This window comes from Apium graveolens, chromosome 1 (assembly GCF_009905375.1).
Source record: "Apium graveolens cultivar Ventura chromosome 1, ASM990537v1, whole genome shotgun sequence".
NCBI classification, from domain to species: domain Eukaryota; kingdom Viridiplantae; phylum Streptophyta; class Magnoliopsida; order Apiales; family Apiaceae; genus Apium; species Apium graveolens.
The window spans coordinates 164,761,234-164,787,760 of NC_133647.1; the positions used below are offsets into that span (position 1 = coordinate 164,761,234).

Below are 26,527 nucleotides of genomic sequence, written 5' to 3' on the forward strand. Positions count from 1 at the left end.
GAACATACACAACGTTTTCAAGAGAACTTGTCTAAGTATACTTGTTACAACAGAATATATAGAAAATACTTGTTTGTTATGGTTGTAATACAACGGTGGTTATCGTTTGAATTGTGTGTTAAGGTAGAGGACAATATATATATCTGAATAAGGGTTGTGTGTTATGTTCTATTCTAAAACTCTTAGTGACCACATACACAACCTTTTTAACATTACTTGTCTAATAAATCTTCTTACAACATAATTTATGGAAAGACGTTATTTGTTCTGGTTGTAATACAACGGGGACTCATAGTTGGTCGTTGTCTTCGATGACTCACACAACTGTTTCTAATCGTTGTCTGATCCATGTAAGAGACGGCGGCTCAATAGACAACGGGTTTTCAGGGAATCAGATAACGGGTTAAAACACTTGTCTGAGCCAGTTTTCCTTGTAGTGAGTATACTTAAAAGGGTATGTTCTGTTTTTGCTGAAACAACAATGGAAGATTGAAATGTATTCACAAACGGGAGGAATTCAGAAATTAAAGAGCAGGGCCCAAATGAGATTATGATTTGGTTGGAATGGAGCCTCACATATTCTCTTTTGCGGTGTGCTGTCACTACAACATATTTGCAATCATACAACAGTTTTGCACCGTTGTGTGACATGTATAGTTTATGTTGTCTATCCAACACTCGTGTGATAGAATACCAGACAACGGTTGTTTTAACCCTTGTAATAAGAGAAATTAGACAACCGTTTTTAATAGTGGTTACAATCAAGAAGGCACAACGCGTACTCTATATTTACCATTGTTGGAACTTTTTTAAAACAACTGTTTCTTTATTAAACTATTGTCTATCTAACTTAACAACAATGGTTTTGTAGAAAAACCATTATTGTTACCTTATACGATATTGTCATAAACAACCGTTTATAAGCTTCTTTTATGAATGTTTTTTTAAAAGACAATGGAGTAAAAGATTTAAAACATTGCAAAAAATATTAAAAGACAACAGTTTTTTAAAAAAAATATGTGCAGTGAGACATACAACCGTTTTCATCATTTTTTAAGTGGCTTTCACACAACTATTTACAAATTTAATTTCATTGTTTGAAATAAACCAATTTTAAAATTAAATTGTATTATGACAATCCAATTGTTATTTCACAATTGAAATTAAATTTACAATACAAAAATTCTCTACAAGAATTAGAAGTATAACTTAAAGATTCTCTATACATTTTAATTGGCTCAGCTATTGAAAACATCAAGTCCCATTGGATTAGTGGCTTGCAACTCAAACTGGATGCCATCGAGTTCCCTCTTGAATGTACAGTATCAGGACACCTTTGCAACCATATACACATGAGAAATAAATGAACTTAATGAAATGGAATGCAAATAAAGCAAAATTAAGACCTTGTATTTTGTACTTACCATGAAATGAATAAAATTCTGCTCTTGTGCTAATTCTCTAAGGTCACAAAATCATAGTCATAAACCGCATAACCGGCACTCATCTTCAGGAACGCTAGCTGCAAAATCTTTGTAAGTCTCTGCTATCTCACCAAACATTACATATAATCTTCATAATTACTTCCATGTGAAACAATTTCTGCATTTCAAATAATACATACTTCCTAAAAGAAACTCAATGTATAATAAGCAACCACAGGAAAAACTATTTCACAAACACATATGAAATAATCACTTACAGCTGGTTTAGCTCTTCTGCTAGTCCGTGGAAACAGACAAGTTCCAGCACCTCCCCCAGAATAACTTAAGCTACTGTTTTTGGGTCTACCTCAGGATGAACAGGTACAGGTGGCTCAAATTCCTGAAACAGAATCTCAATCATAAAGAATTAAGACTGTTCTTAAACTTAAATTTCAATCAACCATCATCAGAAAGTTGCAGTATTGGGCAAACAGTAAATATTATCACTATTCTAAACCGACATTGCTCTCCAAGCTAAAAATAATAATATAAAGGTTGCAATGTTCAACACAACCTAAAACTCAAGATCTTCTTGGCAGTAGTTTGATCAGCAGTCATGAGACCAAAATGGATGGGTGGAAAATGTGCCCACTGATGAAGTGAAATTGGTAAAAAAGAGAGATTTCTTTTTTCATATTATCCTAATCATTGTATCAAGAAGTCCGAACCCTGATGTTCATTTATAACAAGGGGATACTTACATTTAGCCGCAGCACTAAATGCTTCTCTGTGGCTGATATCTGGATTTGCTGCTTTGATTCGTTGAATTTCATCCCTGCATATTCACACCCACATATATCATCACAGATATATATTTATGTATGCATTTATACTGACAATGTTGGTCTGATCGATACTCACTTATTAAACCGATTCTAGGCAGAGGGGACTCGATGTCTCTTCTCCAGAGCTGATACATATATAACATTAACAAAATCACATTTTTAAATTAATCTTAAGGTTTTGGCGGAAATTACAGCCATTAATAAGCAGCCTAACATCTTAAATCACCATTATTAATTTATTAGCGATTGTTTTTCTATTTTGACGATATCTTACAAGTTATTTCTGACCTTAATTAGTTTCTCCAATATTGGCTAGATTTTAGTAGAAGTTAAAATATTAGTTTCTTCAAGAAATGATTCAAACATTAATCTGTATATGTTTATACATGAAGATAAAGTAGAGAATAAGAACTTACAGGACGACGGGGATGAGCAAGCATAGGAAAAAGTACTCTGATGATAAGTGATTGCCTTGCCTAAACATTCATCAGAAAAAAAACATTTGTGTTTGTTTATGTATGGGCTATACAAAATATAAAGCTTATATTCACCTTACATGAACAATGACTAATTTAAACAATCAAACTTTTAATTCTATTCTTTCAAAGCAATTGACGAGAGAGTAAATGTATACATGCATCAGGAACAGAAACCGTGAACTAAAAAAAACATCACATGAGAATTTAAGGGGATCATCCCTGTTATTTTGTTATATATATTGACACATATTAGATTGGTTTGGCTATAAACTGGATTTTATCTTAGCATGGCTATTTCGGGCTTTGATAGTTTGATTTATTATGTTTGGGTCCTTAGTTTGTTAGCCTGTTAGGTTATATTTGAACATGATACACATTACTCAGGCCAGGTACCAAAACAACAGGGTGGTTTGCAGCCAAACCTTCACGCCGTGCCCCTGGAATTTCAGGTCCTTTAAGTCCACGAAAACTTACAGCAACAATGTACAACAACAAGAGCAGCCATGAGGTAGAATACTAATCTTCACATCTTTCATTCATGAGTGGAATAAAGATGCCCTGTACAAGACATAAGCAGTGCTAATGACAAGAATGACACGTGAACTTAATTTTTGACACTCGGTAAATCTACATATAATTAAAAAACCCACAATCACATACTTTTTAATAAAAGAAAAAAAACTACTCATACTTCATATTACTTCATATGCTACTTAAAATTAAATTATAGTAATCAAATTAAATATAGTAATTAAACAATTACTACTTAATCATAAATTTCTTCAAATATATTTTCAAACTAAAATATACTTAAAATGAATAAAAGAATGTCTAAAAATATCATGATATACACTAGTAAACATAATCTTAATAGTACATATTACTACCTGATAAACAACAACAACATTCCCCCAATATTATCAAGAACAATCTACTGATTTAATTGTATTCCTTCAAACTCTAATTAAAACGATTGCAGCGGAAAGAGCAGGAATCAAGCTCAGCAGTCAGCCACTCTCCTTGTGGTATCAGAAGTTTAGCTGTTGAAGTTGAATGACAAGCATCATAACATGCCTTCAATACCCTCAAACAACAAAAGTCCATTAATCGTTGTATCAGTTCCACAGTCAATCAGGGGGCGTGTAAACAGGGGGCGTGTAAACAGCTACAGTCACAACATACGTGAGGGGTGGAGAGGGGTAGGGAGAGAGTAGAGAGGGTGGAGAGGGAGAGAGTGAGAGAGAGAGATGGAAAGAGGACCTGTGCTTGTTGGAGAGAAGCCATGGCTTGGGGATTAAGAGCAGCATTAAGGGCTTGGGGATAAAGGCACTAGCATAAAACACTAGCATTTCAAAAGCAAAAACATACAGCACTAGATGAAAAGAAAATGTAACCATATATCAAAAGAAATTGAGCTTAATCAACATCTAGCTTACTTTAATTTGCCGATTTTTTGTTTCAACTCCTTTAGAATTTCATCTAGTTGTTGGGATCCTCTAATTGGAACCAGAATCTCATTGTGCTTGAGAATATTACTTGTACCATCTCGGACAGGGAAAATCTCAGTCTCTTTCTTCTCCAAGGCCTCAAAAGACGAAACCCATGGAGTAAATTAAGCACAACAAATATAGAACCTAACCTTGAACTGAATCTTAATAGTTGAGCTGAATTCATAGGCAATTTTGTAAAAGAGAAACAAGATTGGGTGAGTGAGATGGTTAGGGTTTGAAAACTCAAAAACCTAAACCCATCATAATACACACTTAATTCATGTGATTTTAAGCAAAACCAGGTAGAAGGTGGAGAGAGGAGAGAGAAGAGTCGTGGGAGAGAGATGGAACAGTAGGGAGAGAGAGAACCGATCAGATCTAACAAAGGGGAAGGGGAGAGGTAAGGGGGGAAATGAAAATTAGAAGGGAGAGGGAAATGAAAATTAAAGGGGGGAAATAAAAAATTTTGTGAAAAATGAAAAAATCATAAATTATTTTTCTTAATTATATATTATAATTAAATACCTATTTTTTTACTCTATATTAACAGAATAATTTTTATTTTAAATAATTTCACATAATTTTTTATATAAAATCATTTGAAACAAATTTGAAAATTTTAAATTATTTTTTACATAACTAAAGTTAATATATATTAACATTGTGCAAGATGATCCTAAAAATATTTTTTAAGAAATTAATTATTTAATCAAGAAAGAGTCTTAATTTTTGGAATTGCACTTCTATTTGATTTTCATTATAAAATCATACAAGATAAATTTAAAATTTTTTGAACAATTTTTTATATGATTACAATCGATATATCACAATACAATTGGATCTTCGAAAATATCATTTTAAAAAATTACTATGTTGATAGGAAAATATCTCAATAATTTTTTCATATGACTAAAATTGATATATCTTAACATCCGTACGGTCGGATCGTCGAAAAAATCATTTTAAAAATTAATCTAGTAAATCGGGAGCGAGTCTCGTTGTTCGGATGAGTACTTTTACGGGATTTTTCTAATCTTGACGTGCAAGATGAATTTTAAATTTTTTAATAATTTTTTCATATGACTAAAATTGATATATATTAACATCCGTACGGTTGGATCATCGAAAAAATCATTTTAAAAATTAATCTTGTAAATCGAGAACGAGTCTCGTTGTTAGGAGGGGTACTTTTAGCAGATTTTTCTAATCCTGACATGCAAGATGAATTTCAATTTTTTTGATAATTTTTTCATATGACTAAAATTGATATATCTTAACATTCGTACGGTTGGATCGTCGAAAAAATCATTTTAAAAATTAATCTTGTAAATCGGGAACGAGTCTCGTTGTCGGGAGGGGTACTTTTACCAGATTTTTCTAATCCTGACATGCAAAATGAATTTTAAATTTTTTTATAATTTTTTCATATGACTAAAATCGATATATCTTAACATCCGTACGGTTGGATCGTCGAATAATCATTTTAAAAAATTAATCCTGTAAATCGGGAACGAGTCTCGTTGTTGGGAGGGGTACTTTTACCAGATTTTTCTAATCCTGACATACAAAATGAATTTCAAATTTTCTAATAATTTTTTCTTATGACTAAAATCGATATATCTTAACATCCGTACGGTTGGATCGTCAAAAAATCATTTTAAAAAATTAATCCTGTAAATCGGGAACGAGTCTCGTTGTCGGGATGGGTACTTTTACCAGATTTTTCTAATCCTGATATGCACAATGAATTTCAAATTTTTTAATAAGTTGTTCTTATGACTAAAATCGATATATCTTAACATCCGTACGGTTGGATCGTCGAAAAATCATTTTAAAAAATTAATCCTGTAAATCGGGAACGAGTCTCGTTGTTGGGAGGGGTACTTTTACCAGATTTTTCTAATCCTGACATACAAAATGAATTTCAAATTTTCTAATAATTTTTTCTTATGACTAAAATCGATATATCTTAACATCCGTACGGTTGGATCGTCAAAAAATCATTTAAAAAAATTAATCCTGTAAATCGGAAACGAGTCTCGTTGTCAGGAGGGGTACTTTTACCAGATTTTTCTAATCCTGACATGCAAAACGAATTTCAAATTTTTTAATAATTTGTTCTTATGACTAAAATTGATATATCTTAACATCCGTACGGTTGGATCATCGAAAAATCATTTTAAAAAATTAATCCTGTAAATCGGGAACGAGTCTCGTTGTCGGGAGGGGTACTTTTACCAGATTTTTCTAATCTTGACATGCAAAATGAATTTCAAATTTTTTAATAATTTTTTCTTATGACTAAAATGGATATATCTTAACATCCGTACGGTTGGATCGTCGAAAAATCATTTTAAAAAATTAATCCTGTAAATCGGGAACGAGTCTCGTTGTCGGGAGGGGTACTTTTACCAGATTTTTCTAATCCTGACATGCAAAATGAATTTCAAATTTTTTAATAATTTTTTCTTATGACTAAAATCGATATATCTTAACATCCGTACGGTTGGATCGTCGAAAAATCATTTTAAAAAATTAATCCTGTAAATCGGGAATGAGTCGTTGTCGGGATGGGTACTTTTACCAGATTTTTCTAATCCTGACATGCAAGATGAATTTTAAAATTTTTAATAATTTTTTCATATGACTAAAATTGATATATCTTAACATCCGTACGGTTGGATCATCGAAAAAATCATTTAAAAATTGAACTTTGTTATCGGGAATCTCATTTTATACAGTAATACTTTTACAATGGTTTCCTCGAAACACCATTGTGTAAAGACAAACTAAGACAACGCTTTTTTTTATTATAAAACCGTTGTGTAAGTATATCAGCTTTTTTCAATCTAACGGCTAATATCTAATCTCATTTCAATCAAGGGCTGTCATTGTGACACTTCAGCAATCCGAGTAATATGTTTACAACCTATCATGCGCTGCCACCTCATCAGGTGGTGCCCATTTAAATTATAAAATAACTATTTCAGACAACTGTTTTATTCCGTTGTATGAAGGTTTTTAAGACAACCCTTCTAAAAACTGTTGTGTGAATTACACAACGTAATACCTAAAAGCTTGTATGAGACTAACTAAGACAACACTTTTGTTTTAACATAAAACCGTTGTATAAGAATATTAGCTATTTTTTGATCTAACGGCCGATATCAAATCTCATTTCAATGAAGGGCTCTCATTTCGCCACCTCAGCAATCCTTGTGAATGATTTACCACCTATCACGTGCTGCCACCTCAATACGTGGTACCCATTGAAATTCCTCAGATAACTGTTTTCATTCCGTTGTTTGATGGTTTAGAGGACAACCATTCTAAAAAACCGTTGTCTGAATTACATAATGTAATGTTAAAACTGTTGTCTTCTAACCCTATACGTTAACACAGTAACAACAGTTTGTAATCGTTGTGTTAAAGATCTATAACAACACTATATTTAAAAAACCGTTGCCTGACTCGATGAGAGGATACAACTTGTACAACAGTTTAAAAAAGATGGATATCCTTTGTCTATTCTGGAGCTCACACAACTGTTTTTTTTGCAAATTCAATTCACCGTTATATGATTTTTTAGGACGACTATTTTTTTTTAACCATTGTCTGTCAAGTGTTGTCTGATTGTAAATTTCTTGTAGTGTATAAGGATCCTACAGCGTTGAATAATTATTGGTTCATCCAAGGTGTGACATTGTTGCTTAGTTTTACACGAAGCTTAAGGGAGGATGTGCAAGAAAGGGCTCTTGATGCCCTTTTAACTTTTGCAGTTGTGAATTATGAAAATGCTGGAATTCATTTTGCACTTTCTGAAGCAACAATGGAAAATTAGCTATTTTGATTCTTCACATCCCCGTGGAGGGAGGACTCGACAAAAAGGAGCAAGCTATAAAGCTGTAAAAATTGTGATTGAGATCATACTTAGACAAAAATAGAGCGAAACAGATGTGTGTAAGGGTACAAATGTGGTCGAATTAGTTAGTAGCAGTAAAGAAACCACCGGATAAAAAGATGAGTTGGCTATATAAAGGGGGGCTGAAATAGCTAGGTCTCGGTTTTCCACACAGGAGATGAAGAGAGAGCATCATGTGAATGAGTTGGTGCTTGACAGAGAGGTAAAAGGGGCAGAAACCACAGTAGTAATAATAAAAAGAGACTACTGATCCAAAGTGGCAGTGATGCATATATTACAATGGGATTGGTTTGACCTCCAGAGATACCATTCCATCATGCACCCTGTACTCCAGAGTTTTCAGATCCATTAAGACACAACACAGGCTGATACCAGAAACTTTAGAAAAAAGAGCAAAACAAAGGGTTTAAGTAAAAGCTGAAACTATTTCACCTCATTGGATGCTCTTTACAATTAATTGAGTAAAAGGAATGAAATTTCTACAGCAAAAATTGATGTTTGTAAATAGTATATCCCACTGGAAAACATGATAGATGACATGCATAGGCGGCCAACGAAGGGGTTGGTGCATGGATTGAGTGATTGTCTCATTACAGGAGGTGAAAAGTTCGCCTCTGTGTAATAAATTAGGTAAGAAATAAAAACACCATCGTTTATTCGAATACCCATGCCCTAAGACATAATGGAGATTATATTTTATAGTGAGAAACACGTATGCAAAGTTTTATCTTTATTTCGAGGAGAATAGACAATTGTATTGGATAATGACAATACATATCAAAATTATAGATTCAGTTGAAACAACACATTTGTTGTTTTTAACTCTTTTCACCTGAGATGGTATGGGGATTTTGTTTGGGTTCCGAAGGAATAAAACGCAGCGGATAAACATAAATAAAACAAAAATTTCGAAACCCAAAAACAGGATCCATGTATAATTATTGGCAGATTATGGAGATAACGAATCATACCTTTCAAGAGCTTAACTTTCACGAACTCAACGGAGAACCTAGCTATCACGCTTTCTGTCTACCTCTCGGAGAAACACCTCTATGGTATTCACACGAGCACCTTCAAAAACGTCTCACGAACTTGACTACGGAATGGATGTTCTAGCCTCCTTCTTGACGATCTGAATTGCCTCTGTCTCTCTTTGCTGCTAGGGTTTTTACAAAAACGTACAAGCCTCTTTAACCTATCATTATGTATTTATAAATGCTGATTAAAAAGGCCCATAACAGCAAAGCCCAACCCTGGTAGGTATTTGATTAAATAATAAAAATGAATTTCTATTATTTAATTAATAACTAAGTCATACTTAATTATTATGGGCAAAAATATTTCTTTTAATTCGAATTTATATTATCTCAATTAAGTCTTACTTAATTATAATAAAATTCAAATAATCATCAATTAATTTAAATCCATAATTTAAATTAACTATTCCATTAAGTGCTCTATTTGTGCGACCCTATAGGCTATTATTTAATTGGGAATAATTTTATTCTCTAATAAAATTATAAACAATGAGCGGTATCTAGTAATACATCATTGTTACCCAATTAAACAATAATTAAATCGTGATTAAATAAAACTTTCGTGATTAATGTTTTTCGTGTAATATAATCCCTTTAACCATACATAATATAAATTAAACTCGAGGCATGTATTTAGTCATCCTCTTCAACATTTAATACGGGTTTACTTGATCCATGAGTAGATTATCAAGACAAATCATTATTTGAGCATGACCATGCTTTTATAATCTCACTCAATCAAGAGGCCAATAATATCTCTCCTAATTATAGGAGGGTTAAATCCTTTATTTATCATTCATATTTCTCATACGACTCATGATATACCCGATGTCCACTTTTATCATCACCTGATCAAAAGTAACTTTTAATATAGTCAAAGTATATTAATCCTCATATAGAAATATAATGATTTCAAGTCAAAGGATCGTTACACCATTATCGTTGTGAGTCTTTCTTATGACTTTATTAAACATGAAGAATCTCACTGTGGGTCTGTCCAGTACCATGTACTCTCACATGTACCTATGTATTGACTTTAGTATCCCCATACTTATAACCAATGAGATGTGGTTATCTTGTCAAACAACATACTAGTCTATCTATGTATTATTATTGTCCTATATAATAATACTCGACTAGGGACCTTTAAGAATATGATATATTATATAATCTCAAGTTCAAGTCATGTACTTAAATTATACAATTTATATCATGATTCTAAGGACATTTATTATGCTAACAAAATATCGCAGTAATTAAGGTCATAATAAATACATTTATTGAATGATCCACTGATATAAAGATTTAAAAGAATAATGTATTGCCCTAGAGTATTACCTCTAGGGCACCTACACTAACAATCTCCCACTTGCACTAGAGCCAATCACCCATATATCTAATACCCATGGAACTAGTGTGCCATTGTGCTTTTGCTGCGACAAGCCTTTGGTCAGTAGGTCTGCAATGTTATCATTTGTGTGCACTTTACATATGTGTATATCACCCCTTTCATTAATCTCTCGAATAAGGTGAAATCTCCTGAGTATATGTTTAGCCCGGGAGTGTGATCTAGGTTCTTTAGCCTGTGCAATGGCTCCATTATTATCGCAATATAGATCAATGGGATCTGCGATCGATGGAACCACTCCCAAATCAGAAATGAACTTTCGAATCCAAATGGCCTCCTTAGCTGCTTCACTAGCTGCAATGTACTCAGCCTCCATTGTAGAATCAGCTACTGTTTCTTGCTTTGAACTCTTCCAGCTTACAGCACCTCCATTTAGAAAAAACACAAAAGAAGACTTTGATAAAGTATCATCTCTGTCTATTTGAAAACTTGCATCGGTGTAACCTTTTACAATGAGTTTTTCTTCTCCTCTATACACCAAGAATGAATCTTTAGTTCTTTTCAGGTACTTAAGAATATTCTTAACCGCCGTCCAGTGACCTTCACCCGGATTAGACTGATATCTGCTCGTCATGCTCAAAGCATACGAGACATCTGGGCGAGTCCATACCATTGCATACATGATAGATCCAATTGCTGAAGCATATGGAACTTTATTCATGTGGTCCTTCTCATCCAATGATTTCGGACACTGGTCCTTAGAGATCGTTATCCCTTGAGACACGGGGACATATCCCCTTTTTGCATTTTGCATTCCAAAACGATGCAAAACCTTATCAATGTATGTGCTCTGACTTAGACCGATAATCCTTCTAGATCTTTCTCTATAGATCCTTATTCCTAGAATGTAGGATGCATCTCCTAAGTCTTTAATGGAGAAATTGCTCCCTAACCAAGTCTTAACAGCCTTTAGAGAAGGTATGTCATTCCTCATTAGTAATATATCATCAATATATAGTACTATAAATGCCACATAGCTCCCACTAAACTTCTTGTAAACACACGGTTCATCTTCATTTTGAACAAAGCCATCACTACACCATAAATGACCTATTGCAATGGTTTTATCAAGAATGTTACAAAGTTATGTTACATTAGATATGCTCACAGTAGCCTAATGCAACATAGGACTTCTCATGTTAGCATATGCGTTGGAATATGTTACCATAGTTTCAAAGTGTTACATACTGTAACATCAAAAACTTATGTTACAATAGGGTATTAATGGACAAAATATTATCATTTTACAAATAATTTAATATATATAATTGCTTGACTTCAAAATTAATCAATTTTTATAATATAATTAAGCAATAATATAAAAATATAACTTCGATCAAATAATTAAATATTATATATTTATTTTTAATTTTAAAGTAATTGCAAATTTAAAATCTATTATAAGCAATTTTTAAAACAAAAGTATAATAAATAATCATTATATTTGATTTTAAAATTAGTTAATTTTGATAAAATGAAATTTATTGTTTAAATTTATAAACTGTACTAAAAAAATGATTTTTTATTAATACAAAAGTTGAATACTATTTATACTTAAAATATTATTAAAAATATAAAACTAAGGTAAAATTTCAATTTTTGGATATTGGTTCAGGCGGGCTAAACTTGACAAGCGGGCTATCTTCTTTTGACAGGGCGGGTTAAAATTTCATCAAATCAAAACACTCTCTCTCAAAACCTACCTACCTTCTCTTATTCTTCTCTGGTCACCTCTCTCTTAACTCTCTCCGGTTCTCATTCTCTCTCACATATCTTTTAATTAAAGTCGATTTAATTTAGTTAAAAGCTACGTTTTTACAGATCCATGGCAATGGAGACTACTTGAATTAATTTGAGCCTCAAACAAAGCTAGGGATTTATGTTTGAATTTGGGGTTTTTGATTTTTTGTTCTTTTTTTGTTAAACTCTATTTGTTCTTGTACTAATTTGATTTTCTCTCTTTATTCCAGGACTAATTACGGGGCGAATTAGCTTCGGGGTGGAATCATTTAGTCGTGTTGTTAAGTTTGTTTGATAATCTTATCTCTAATCTGTTTATTCCTCTATTAAGTGGATCCATGTTTTATGACCTGTGAGTTATCTCCCTCTTTTATTTCCCTTTTTTTTGTTATTCATGTGATTATAGTTTTAGTATGTATAATTTTTAATACAATAGTTAAGTGCTTTACTAGTGTAAATTTATGTTGCGATTTCATTATGAAATTGTTAAGTAATTATGGAATGGGATAATACTGAGGATTTTGTTGTTCAAGTGAATGAGATTATGATTGTATTTATTTGTAATTTTCTAATTTATCCTCGATTAATTATTTTGTTTCTAGAATTTATAGTGTATGTATAATTTAGTTGAAAGTAGAGCGATTGTCATCGGATTTTAGTGGTATTGATTTCGATAAAATTGGATAAATCAGCTTCATTTGTATATAACATCCTATCACTGATTTTGTGAATCAGATTCCTACCGGAAGATTTAGCAATGGTCGCCTTGTCACTGATTTTGCCGGTAATTAATCTAGCTACTTAGCACAAAAAATTTCGCTTTATTACATATCTACTGCTATATATTGTATCAGTATTTTTTTTTAATTTGGTGAACTTGTTTGCTTAGCATCTTATGCTGGTGTGAAGGAAAATTTGCCACCATATTTGGATTCTAGGCTTAGCATGGATGAGCTTATGACTGGTGTTAGCTTCGCCTCTGCTGGCTCTAGATTCAACCCTCTCACGGCCAAATTAGACGTTCGTCTCTTCTGACATATCCAAAAATTGTTCATGCATTATACATACGAGTGTTATTTTTAGAACACGGCTTAATTCGGATTCTGAAATAAATTTGCAGGGTACAATTTCGATGCCAAAACAAATGGAGAATTTCAAAGAGTATAAAACAAAGGTTGAAGCAGTGATTGGGACAGAAAGAACTGAAGCTCTGATAGAGAAGACTGTTTATGTAATCAGCGCAGGTACAAACAATTTTGTTGTCAATTATTATGGTGCCTCTGGTATACGAAGATATAGCTATTCAATTCCTGGCTACTCCCAATTCTTAGTCCAACAAATTTAACAGTTTATAGAGGTCAGTATTTACATAACAATATTATATATATGTGGGTTAATATTAATCAGCATGCCTGTCTGCTTTGATAGTTTGCAACTTGCAACTGCAAGTAGCAACAATTCTACAGGGTTGTACATGGATAATATTGTTATTCTTAAATGATAAATGTTACAACGTATGTTCCAACTTTTTCCATGCATACATGATCACTTAATAGTTCTCACTTTTAGGTCAAACATTATTGCATAGAGCTGAATTGAATAACCTATTTGTATCAGAGTCGTGGATACTTACACATGTGGTCGACATGCATCCATGGAACTACAATTTACTACTGATAGAGACAGAGTGTCTAGATCGATGTATTACATATTTATCTTGTTTATATTTATTGTTTATAACTTATTACGTACAACACAATATATTCGGTGTAAACTTATAGTTGATAATTATGATGTGGTAGAAATAACGTTGGAGCTTTGTAATTGGATATATGTTGTGTGTTTTTATGTACATGTAAATGCTGAAATGATTGCTAGATTGGTAGTTTAATTATAGAAGTAGTTAATCAGATATGGTATCGGTAATGTATATATATATATATATCTTCTTTACTATGTTATCATGTTTTTGTTCATTTTGTGAGTTGATTTAGATGGACATAGGGACTGTTGTGGTTTCTTTTTGTGTGTATAATTTAGTTGATATTAGAGTGATGTCAGATTGTGTTGTGGACCTTGCGGCGGTATCTTTTCGGATAATTTATATAAATGGGCTGATTTGCTTGTATTTGTTTTCGTGCTCGCGCGCTTTTTATGTAGATATAGATATTTTAATGATTGTTAGGACAACGGGTTAACTTCTAGCAATTAATCAGAAAGGGTAGTTCAATTGATTTAAATCCGGAACGGTAGTTGCTAATATTGCATATAAAATTATTGTGTAATTTCTTTGTCTAAAGAGGATAAAGGAAATAGTTATGTTACTTAAATTACAAGTTTTGCATTAGCTACTAGTACACAGGATAGTCGACTCAGAGAACTTTTGAGGATGCCGTTTTGTGATGAATTATGTGGATTTTTAATTTTTTTGCAGTTTGGAAGGAAGGAAAGGAAAGCAACTGTAGCCCCAACTGTCATTCCTGACCCAGATTACCGGATACCAGTTGTTTTACTTGGTCTGTGTGTTAAATGTATTGGATTTTTTTACCAGTTAAATGGCTAAATAAGAGTTCCTGTGATTCTTTTTTACTTCATTATATGATAGCAAATGATGGATAGAGCTAGGCAGTTGTTCTTAATTCTTAATTCGACTTTCAACTCAAATATATGGCAAACTTAAGTCTACTAAAGTTCAGGCTGACATTCAATATCTCTTTATATTGGTTATTCCAAAAGTTATAGTTTTCATAATAATTTGCTTGATGTTGAAACCTTTTGCAGTCCATAGTTCAGTGTGTTCAGTTGGATGGATCTATGATTATGAAGGCAAGAGATGCTACCATCACAAGATTTATCGAGGATCCAGATTGCGAGCTTGAAAGCAGGAGGGGTTGAACTTAATATCATAGTGGCATCACTATTTTTTACCCATCTTCTTTTGCGTACTCCAAGTGTTTTCGTACTAGATATCAGATGTTTATTTATCGTACGCTAGACTATAGACTATGTACCTGTTTTTTGGATTATATGGAGTTGACGGTGAAATATGTGAAAATTAAAGTAGTATTTGGTGGGGATTTGTGAAAACTGATTTGAAGTTTGGTGGTTCAAATTGTTTATTTGTTGACTTGTATGAAAAACAGGTTTATGGCATGTTGAATTTACAAACCATTCATGTCAATTTTTTTTGAAAAATATGTTACATTAGGTACTAAAAATGTTACAAAGAAATTGGTATAATACAAAACATTACTGTTACAATATGCATCAAAGATAACATTAAAGTATGTCTATAGTATCACATTATGTATGTTACCTTTGCAAACAAATGTGGGCCCCACTGGTGGGCCCCATTTTTTTGAAAATTCTAAGTCCAAAGGTAACATACATATTGTGATACTATAGACATAGATTGATGTTACCTTTGATAGCTATTGTAACACAAATGTGAATGTTACACCAGGGCAAAAGTAATGTTACCTTAGGGGCCAAAGGTAACTCGAAAAAAAGCAACTTAATTTTTATGTTACCTTAGGCCTTTTTTTGGCTGTGGTAACACTTTTTTGGGTCTGTTGTAACATTTTCTTGGTGTTGCTGTAGGCCATTTATGGTGTAGCTGAGACTATTTCATCAAAACGGATATTCCATCTCCTAGAGGATTGCTTCAATCCATAAATGGATCGACACAATTTACACACCTTGCCAGCATCCTTGGATCGACAAAACCCTCAGGTTGTGTCATGTACACATCCTCTTCAAGGCTTCCATTAAGGAAGGCTGTTTTGACATCCATTTACAAGATTCCATAATCATGGAATGCTGCAACGGCAAGTAAAATCCTTATAGACTTGACCATAGCCACTGGTGAGAAAGTTTCATCATAGTCAATACAATGAATTTGTTTGAAACCTTTTACAACCAGCCTAGCTTTATAGGTCTGAACATTTCCATCCATGCTCTTTTTCTTCTTAAAAACCCATTTGCACCCTATGGGTTTTACCCCTTCAGGTGGATCAACCAAAGTCCATACTTGGTTTTTGTACATGGAATCTATCTCGGATTTCATGGCTTCAAGCCATCTCTTAGAGTCTGGACTGTTTATAACATCTTGGTATGTGAGAGGCTCATCTTCATCTATGAGCATCAAATCACCACACTGAGTTATGAGAAATCCATATCTCTCTGGCTTATGGCGAAATCTACTAGATCTATGAACAACATGTGCTTGTTGAGCATTATCATTATTCTGCTCTTGTTCCACTTCAGGTTCAATGCTATTTTACGGTTCTCGATCTTCATCGAGATCTATAGTTCTCCAACTGTTTCTTTTGGAAAAAAAATCTCTTTCCATGAAGACAGCATCTCGAGCAATAAACACTTTTTGCTCAGAAGGACTATAAAAATAATACGCCTTTGTTTCATTAGGGTATCCTACAAAAATGCACTCTTCGGATTTAGGTCCAAGCTTATCAGATTCTTGACATTTCACAAACGCCTTACATCCCCAAACTTTCATAAAGTTCATGCCTGACCGTTTCTCCTTCCATATCTCATATGGAGTCTTTTGATCCTTCTTAGTAGGAACACGATTAAGTGTGAAAGCCGCTGTTTCTAGAGCGTAACCCCAGAAACTAATTGGAAGATCTGCATGACTCATCATTGATCGCACCATGTCCAACAAGGTGCGATTTCTCCTCTCTGAAACTCCATTCCATTGAGGTGTTCCTGGCGGAGTGAGTTGTGATACAATACAACACTCTTTGAAATACTCTCTAAATTCGGTGCCTAAGTATTTACCCCCATAATTGGATCGTAAGATCTTAATACTTGCATCTCCGCCAATTTGCTTCTCTACTTCAACCTTGTATTCTTTACATTTTTCAAAAGAATCGGATTTGTTCTTCTTAAGATATACATATCCATATCTACTGAAATCATGAGTAAATGTTATGAAGTAGTAGTAGCCTCCTCTAGCCATTACACGCATTGGGCCACATACATCATTATGTATTAGCTCCAGACGTTTAGTGGCCCTTTGACCCTTACCAGTGAAAGGGGCTTTAGTCATCTTACCAAGCAAACAAGATTCGCATTCTTGGTATGATTCAAAATCAAACTTATCCAAGTATCCACCCTTATGTAATTTGGATATGCGTTTCTCATTTATGTGGCCTAGACGACAATGCCAGAGGTATGTTTGATTTGAGTCATTCATTTTAAGTCATTTGTTTTCTATATTACAGACAGATTTATCTAAATCAAGAACATATAAACTATTAAATAAATGCGCAACACCATAGGTTAAATTATTCAAAGCAAAAGAGCAATTGTTGTTCTTTATTGTAAACGAAAAACCTTTCTTGTCCAAACAAGAAACAGAGATAATGTTTGTGCGAATCGCAGGCACATAAAAACAGTTTTCTAGTTCTAAAACAAGACCAGAGGGCATAGATAAATAATAAGTCCCTACAGCTAAAGCAACAACTTTTGCTCCATTGCCTACTCTTAGGTCCACTTCTCCCTTAGCCAAAGTTCTACTTCTCTGCAAGCCCTGCACATTTATACAAATGTGAGAAGCACATCCAATAAATACCCAAGATGTAGAAATAGACAAATTGACTTCTATAACATAAATACCTGAGCCAGAAATCTGAACTGCTTTCTTTTTCTTTAGATCCTCCAAGTAAATTGGACAGTTTCTCTTCCAGTGACCATCTTTCTTACAGTAGTGACATTCACCCTTGGCCACACCACCTTTAGGCTTTAAAGCCTGTTTGGGACCTGACTTTGGCTTGGGTGTATAATCAGATCCAATCTTCTTCTTACCCTTCCATTTGCCCTTCCCTTTGGCCTTACCTTTATTTCCCACCATCAATATCGGAGCAGGTTCAGTTGTCTTCATGTTGGTCTCATATGTTCTCAACATATGCAACAATTCATTAGGTGTTTTGTCAAATTCATTCATATTGTAGTTTACAACAAACTGAGTGAATTTGTTGTTCAAAGAATTCATGATTAGGTCAATACCAGTTTCTGGACCAATCGGGAAACCCAAAGTTTCAAGGTACTCAATGTAACCAATCATCTTCAGAACATGTGGGCCAACTGGTTCAATCGCCCCTTATTTGTAATTAAAAAGTGACTTACTCGTGTTGAACCTTTCTTGACGAGTTTGGCTTACAAACATGCTTTGCAAGTGTTCATTGATAGTATATGCATCCATATGCACATGCTGTCTTTGAAGCTCAGCACTCATAGTTGCCAACATAAGACATGCAACATCATTTGCATCATTCTCATCCCTTGTGTGTGCTACTCGTTCATCAGCAGTAGTACCCTCAGGAAGGGGGCCTGGAGGAGGAATATCAATGACATGAAGCTTGCGCTCCTGCCTGAGGACAATCCTCAAATTCCTCTGCAAGTCTAGGAAGTTGTTTCCTCCTGTCAGCTTGTCCTTCTCAAGGACTGAACGTACGGATAGTGTGTTTGTGTTGTTTGCCATTACTCAGTATCTACAATAATAAAAGCGCAAAATAAACATTAGATTATCTGAGTTAAAATTTTATGTTGATATGATTATGATATATTCATAATATATCTCCCACTATTTTTTTATCAAATTAATAGCCCTAACTATTAATTCGGAAAGTATATCCCATAAATATTTTTAGTGAGCCAAGATCTATATTTCGTCATGTTCTAAGTCAACCACTAGTATCTTTAAAATTTGATTATTTAGGTAGACAACAGTTGTCAATTATATCATATATAATTCTTGGATAATTTCATGAACAACAATTGATCTTATCTATCTAATAGATTTTTAACCAAACTCTATGCTTCTAAGTTCATAATAGTTGAATATAACCGTTTATATTCACCTTATTATGATGACTCAGTTAAGTTAGACCTAATGATACAACGTCCGAATATAACCGTTTATATTCGTCGCATTTCACCACGATAGATATGAGTCCCCTGCCACTGACTGCCCTTCCCCTTATCGATCTAGGATTTAATGAGTGTTCATTCATTGGAAAGCATCTGATTAAAACTTAATATTTTTACTTAGGGATTTTTAATTTAGAACGATCATGATCCCATCATAAAGAGATTCCCAATTTTTCCTTGAATAAAATACTTCAAATCAATACTCGTCAATGGTTTGATTTCTAGGTAGTGGAGGAGTCACATCGGTCTCGCTTAAAACCCACAGTCTTACAAGTTCTATGAACCAGTTGTTGACAAAATCGCCCCATGTCAAAAATAAAGAAAATTCGCATTTTATTCCGTGTTTCATAAACACGAGAATCTCATGATCGTTTGTTAATTTTAAATCTTGAGTCGTTACAGATTTTATCTTGTTTAAAGGCATGGCATGGGTGATGTATCTAATACATACATGCATCATTAATCTAATTAAAATATGCATTTTCCACTCTATACATACTATTTATACATCATATGAAAAATGTGTAAAGTAAATGTGCAATAGTTATGGCCCAATCCTATGTGGTCTTTTTAGGCTAATGAAAAGATCAAGGTCAATCTATGGTGTAAAAATAACTATTACATATGTCTTCTCTATTGCTTCCATTGTCTCCTTGGCCTTCATAGGATGCCTCCCCTTTCCCTTGTCCTTCTTGGATGTTGCATTAAGAATTATACTAATGAACTTACAAAAGAACTCGAGTTACATTCGAGATAAAACAACTACAAATAGAAAATGACATGCAAGTCGTATTTATTACAAACCAAAAGAATAAACCATTACAACTAAGGTCTTAAGGCCATAACTATGCAACATGCTCAAGTAACCATTAAAGAACATGATAGATCATATAAAGATGACATACTATTTATCACTTATCATGATCTAATCAAGAATAATAAATAAGTAAAGCATATATCATAAGCATAAATTAAAAATGAAACCCTAAGCACGCGGATCCAATACTAGCAAAACATATATCAGGATACTATTCCAGAAGCATGTATCAGTATACACACGATCCATATCCCAGTTACCAAAAACATGTATCAGGATACATATTTTAAGAGATCGCATACATATGAGTTATGGAAGATCTTAAACATACTAGTATCATCATATAGATCATTAACAGATTCATCATATCATTCATATATCATAAATGTTATCATGGCAGACTCATCACACATGTATACTTGTAAAAATACAGTAAACACGTAACCAAATCAGCCCCTTATACATGTAGCTCTGATGCCATTGTTGGGTTCCGAAGCCTAAAACACAGCGGATAAACATAAATAAAACAAAAATTTGAAACCCAATAATAGGATCCATGTATAATAATGGGCAGATTATGGAGATAACGAATCATACCTTTCAAGAGCTTAACTTTCACGAACTCAACGGAGATCCTAGCTATCACGCTTTGTGTTTACCTCTCGGAGAAACACCTCTATGGTATCCACACGAGCACCTTCAAGAACGTCTCACGAACTTGACTATGGAATGGATGTACTAGCCTCTTTCTTAACGATCTGAATTGCCTCTGCCTCTCTTTGCTGCTAGGGTTTTTACAAAGACGTATAAGCCTCTTTAACCTATCATTATGTATTTATAATGGTTAATTAAAAAGGCCTATAACAGCAAAGCCCAACCCTAGCAGGTATTGGATTAAATAATAAAAATGAATTTCTATTATTTAATTAATAACTAAGTCATACTTAATTATTATGGGCAAAAACATTCCTTTTAATTTGAATTTATATTATCTCAATTAAGTCTTACTTAATTATAATAAAATTCAAATAATCATCAATTAATTTAAATCCATAATTTAAATTAACTATTCCATTAAGTGCTCTATTTGTGTGACCCTATAGGCTATTATTTAATTGGCAATAATTTTATTCTCTAATAAAATTATAAAAAATGAGCGGTATCTAGTAATACATCATTGTTACCCAATTAAACAATAATTAAATCGTGATTAGATAAAACCTTTCGTGATTAATGTTTTTCGTGTAATATAATCCCTATAACCATACATATTATAGATTAAACTCGAGGCATGTATTTAGTCATCATCTTCAAAATTTAATTCGGGTTTACTTGATCCATGAGTAGATTATCAAGACAAATCATTATTTGAGCATGACCATGCTTTTATAATCTCACTCAATCATGAGGCCAATAATATCTCTCCTAATTATAGGAGGGTTAAATCCTTTATCTATCATTCATATTTCTCATATGACTCATGATATACCCGATGTCCACTTTTATCATCACCCGATCAAAAGTAACTTTTAATGTAGTCAAAGTATATTAATCCTCGTATAGAAATATAATGATTTCAAGTCAAAGGATCGTTATACCATTATCACTGTGAGTCTTTCTTATGACTTTATTAAACATGAAGAATCTCACTGTGGGTCTGTCCAGTTTCATGTACTTTCACATGTACCTATGTATTGACTATAGTATCCCCATACTTATAACCAATGAGATGGGGTTATCTTGTCAAACAACATACTAGTCTCTCTATGTATTATTATTGTCCTATATAATAATACTCGACTAGGGACCTTTAAGAATATTATATATTATATAATCTCAAGTTCAAGTCATGTACTTAAACTATATAATTTGTATCATGATTCTAAGGACATTTATTATGCTAACAAAATATCGCAGTAATTAAGGTCATAATAGATACATTCATTGAAAGATCAACTGACATAAAGATTTAAAAGAATAATGTATTGCCTCTAGGGCACCTACACTAACAGATTTGACACGTGGCCCACCTGACTACATCTAACTTAATACGATTCTGTTAAACAACAAATCCTTTCGAGAAATTAATAATAAATACCAGTAGTTCCCACACTGTATGCCCGCTTCGCCAACAAAAAACCATAATGTGGAGGAGATATACCCATTAAAAATAGAGGATACTAGAGGCTATGTTGCATTGAGTTATGGAGAAGCATAAGAGAATACTAGAGGCTATGTTGTGACAATGGTGGTTCTAGGAGAGGCTATGTTGTGACAATGGTGGTTCTAGGTGTGCCACCAAATCAGTCAAGTTCTAGTAGTTGACTTTAATTGGAATACTAAAGCTAAACACCAAAAGTGAAAACTGTAAGTGATGCTTAAAAATGCAAGAGGCATATTAACAGAAATAGTAACTTTAAAGTCTTTATTTTTGAAGATTAAAAAAGGCTTCTATATATCAATTTGAAGGAATAGCGTACTATGACAGATCAGATTAAATATGCACTGAAAGGTCTGATCTTTGACACGTATGAATAACTAGTTTTACCTAAAGATTTAAAACCCTTGCTTAGTAACTAAATTTACCAAGTCCACAAGTTCCACAATCAAGTGTCAATACTATCATCAATCATACAAGCAAACCAAAAGAACTGAAACTATTATCAAATTTTAATTAGATAGAATTTTTTTTTAACAAAATTTAAGTTAAATCATTTTTCATCTTCCGTTTAACAAGGCCTTGCCTTCGAGTTAGCAAGGCCATAAACAACAACAATTTGGATCATTCATCATTTGTGATGGTTCTTCAAGATGTATTTCATCTTAAGCCTATTTTTAAGGAAATATCTTTTCATATCCATAATTGGGTTGACTCCTACTCTCGAGCCTCGTACTGAGCAGCCTCCTACCGAGGAGCCTTCCACTGAGCTGCGTCTTATCGATCAGCATTTCACTGAGAAGCCTCCTCATCTCCATCGTTCTCACCGGCCTATTGAGCTCTAGCTAGGGAGGTTTCTATTTCATCATTTAGTCTGCATATTACTATTGGGTTTCAGGGTATAAAAATACAGCGGAAAAAATAAATAAAATTGAAACTGATGTTATTCCCAAGGAACTAACAATGATATTTACAGAAGGGGGTTGAATGTAAATCTCAAAACTTTTTCAAGTTTTGAGCATTTTCAAAACCTAAGTGTATGATAAACAGATGTGTATGAATTGCTTTGAGCAGGTGTAGACAGATGTATATTCAAGATACAAATGTAAAGAACACAAAGGCTTTAAAAACTTTTCTGGTGGATTTATTGTTCCACCGGAGATGTGTATTTCTAGAAAATCTGTGATATAAAGAATTGTTCACAGCTGCTTCCTAGTACAAACTAGATGATTTTCTCTCTATATTTTTCTAAACAGCTCTGGAAAATTCACACCTAATTACTAGCTGCAACTTGGTTTATATATCACCAAGTTTACATGTGAAGACAATGATAAAATACAATTATAAAATAGTTCTTCATATGTTTCTTCTTTATTTCTTTTTCCAATGCAATCTGAGATAATTTGTGAATCTTTGAATACTTCCTTGTTTGCACCAGGATGGAAATGCTACTTTTTCTTGATTCCTCCAAGAGGCTACCACATTCCAATTATCTCTGTCAACCCATGTGCCTCTGTCAGCTTATGAATTGTCACTATCAACTGCTATGGAACTGAGCATCCGTTGAAGCTTTCATCCGTTGATGCTTTAACAGTTGAAGCTTTATCCGTTTTTTGCACTCATCCGTTGATGGATGTTATCCGTTCAAGCTTTAGAGACATCCGTTGAAGCTTTGTTTCTCATCCGTTGAAAGCCTTTAATCTATTAGTTGATACTACTTCATTTATATAAAATTACAAGGCATGAAATATTTACAATTAGCCCTCCTATTTGCATATCCACTAGTAGTCAACATGACTTATAATTTCCCACAACTTCTAAAAATTATAACTTAAATACAGAGACTGAAATACGCTACAATACTAAACTTATTTCTAAGTAAAGCTACTCCATCAACGGATAGCCAAAGTGGTCTTATCCGTTGAGGTTACAAACACTAGATTTGTACTTAAGTGTTTTGGTTAACTTATCATCAAACTAATACATTTATTCCTAACAACCGGCTGCAGGATCCATGCAAAAAAAATATTTAATTCATGGATGAGATGTTTACCTTAAAGAGCTTTACAAATATGGTTATCAAAAGCAGATCCTAGCTTTAACCGAACACAATGTATCCCACCTTAAAGATCTACGCTGTAGAGGTATCCACACGAAAGCTGGTAGAGAGGATGCATGTACTAGCACCAAAAACGGACCTGTTTTCTCCCTTCTCTCTCTCACCTTTAGCTTCTAGGGTTTTATATTTTTTCCTAATAAAAACATAATCATAATTTTATCCTTAAGGATGTGTATATAGAGAGACCAAAAACAGTGCTAAACGTAATCCAAGTAAGAGTTTATTAAAAATCTGAAATCTTATAGAAGTTTGTATGATTTTAAGTTGTGATATCGATGGAAATTTTCAATGATATAAAATTTGGTATTATTCCGGTTGATGATGATGATGTTTGGAATTATTGTTTTAAATGGACCTCCTTTCTTTGTTGAAATATATTCACAAAAAATTCAACATATCCATTGATTGAAACAAGTTCGAGAGTTGTGAAAACTAGTTTGAGATTTTTCGAGAGAAGTGGTAATAGGGGTTCTGATTGTCAAACTACTAGTAGTATGTATATTTATGGTGATACGGTTAGTAGTAGAGGTTTGGATGCTTACACTACTGGAAAAAAGACCATAGACATCGGTTTTTAACCGATGTCTATGTAAAAAATATATGATGTCTTCGCGACTGATGTTATATGTATTTTCTCATAGACATCGGTTAAAAACCGATGTCTATGTAATATTACACATCGTTTCTGAAAAATTTCTGATGTCTAATTCACATTGATGTTATATAATTGTTTAATGTCAAGTTGAGAAATGTAATATTAGGACGATTAGGCCTGTTTACAACTATAACACACAATCAATATTTATAAAATAACATCGGTTAAAAATAAAAAACCGATGTCTATATCTTATTAGACATCAATCATTTTCTAAGTACCCGATGTCAATGTTGATAATAGACATCGATCATTTTCTAAGTACCCGATGTCAATGTTGATAATAGACATCGGTTGTTTTCTAAAAAACCGATATTAGTATGATAAATAGACCTCGGGTGTTTATTTTTAAATCGATGTTATTACCCTGTTTTCATGTGCTAATATTCCTTTATTAACATCGAATATTTTATTTTTCTGATGTCTTTGTGATTTTAAGACATTGCTTTTATATGTGTAAACTGATGTTATTTATGGTTTTTTAACATCGGTTGTAATAACAATGTGATATCTGTTTCTATTATAATTAAACTGAGCATCTCTGTTTTTGCATGAACCAGAAAACTCCATATGGTAAAATCCAATCATCCAACAATTTTCCATCCAACCAACCAACAATTTTCACCCCATCAACCAACAATTAACCCAGATTCAACGAACAACTGTTTTTATCCAATCAACAACCTAAAACATCTACCAGAAAATTGAGAACATCTATATTAACCAACCAACAACAAATATATAGCGAAAATAGTTCTAACACATTGTCAAACATGCATCTTACAAATTCGATCATCAAGTACATTATGAAACCAGAATTTACAGTAGCGAGGCAAGGAAATTTACAATCTACATTGTGTCTTGAATGAAGTTAATAACTTCACAGCGAACCTGGTCTAGCTCCTCTAGAGTGTAAGACTTGCGAGTCTTGGTCGCCCACTAAAAATTGAGTAAACCGAAAAGGGAAATCATAAAAAAATGCATCTAAAATGCCACATTCAGTCATACAAAAATGAATGTACGGACCTTAGAAGTACAAGAAATTTCCCTATCCTCAATAATTTCCTTCATGTACCTCATGACCACATAACCACATTCAACCCCACCATGCTGTTTCGGGGATCCCTGTTAAGATAAAAAAAACTGGCTTTACAAACTGATTAAATCAAGATTACTGTCGTACTATAAAAATTATAAAATAAATTACTTACGACAAGATTCTTGATTTTAGGAGCTTTGTTACCCCTTCCTATTTGAGAATTAACTTGTTTTATTGTCCTGCATATTATAATGACACGGTGTCAAGAGTCATATTTCGAATACAAGAAATAAAGGAAAACAACCTAAAAAATAAAAGGAATAATGTTACTCTGATAAAGCTTTTTCTAAATCATCAAAATGAGTTGGATGAGGCAAAGGATTGAGAATGTAAATGTGGCCATCCCATATTACGACCAAAATCCAGTGACAACTGTATTATTA

General features: G+C 33.2%; 1 protein-coding gene and 2 long non-coding RNA genes across 6 annotated transcripts; 1 reads left to right on the forward strand and 2 right to left on the reverse strand.

The window, feature by feature from the left end:
- Nucleotides 1–1,708: 1,708 nt before the first annotated feature.
- On the reverse strand, nucleotides 1,709–2,439 carry LOC141721641 (uncharacterized). Its single transcript, XR_012574805.1, has 3 exons — nucleotides 2,346–2,439; nucleotides 2,186–2,259; nucleotides 1,709–1,824 (listed from the first exon to the last, which is right to left on the reverse strand). It is a non-coding gene; the product is annotated as an uncharacterized LOC141721641 (long non-coding RNA).
- A 253-nt stretch (nucleotides 2,440–2,692) lies between these two features.
- On the reverse strand, nucleotides 2,693–4,506 carry LOC141721648 (uncharacterized). The gene is made up of 3 exons (XR_012574806.1): nucleotides 4,185–4,506; nucleotides 3,636–4,077; nucleotides 2,693–2,745 (listed from the first exon to the last, which is right to left on the reverse strand). It is a non-coding gene; the product is annotated as an uncharacterized LOC141721648 (long non-coding RNA).
- A 7,761-nt stretch (nucleotides 4,507–12,267) lies between these two features.
- On the forward strand, nucleotides 12,268–15,441 carry LOC141721654 (GDSL esterase/lipase At5g45960-like). Of its 4 annotated transcripts, none has more exons than XR_012574812.1 (6): nucleotides 12,268–12,697; nucleotides 13,081–13,129; nucleotides 13,235–13,365; nucleotides 13,466–13,589; nucleotides 14,780–14,861; nucleotides 15,127–15,441. XR_012574812.1 is itself a non-coding variant. In XM_074524676.1 (6 exons), exons 1-5 carry the CDS (start codon nucleotides 12,684–12,686, stop codon nucleotides 14,827–14,829), a joined length of 348 nt encoding a protein of 115 aa, XP_074380777.1. In that variant the 5' UTR covers nucleotides 12,268–12,683; the 3' UTR covers nucleotides 14,830–14,861; nucleotides 15,127–15,441. The 4 variants fall into 4 exon arrangements, 3 of the variants coding, with proteins under 3 accessions (XP_074380777.1, XP_074380767.1, XP_074380758.1); XM_074524676.1 differs by having other exon boundaries at nucleotides 13,255–13,365; XM_074524666.1 differs by lacking the exon at nucleotides 14,780–14,861 and having other exon boundaries at nucleotides 13,255–13,365.
- The last annotated feature ends 11,086 nt before the right edge of the window (nucleotides 15,442–26,527 follow it).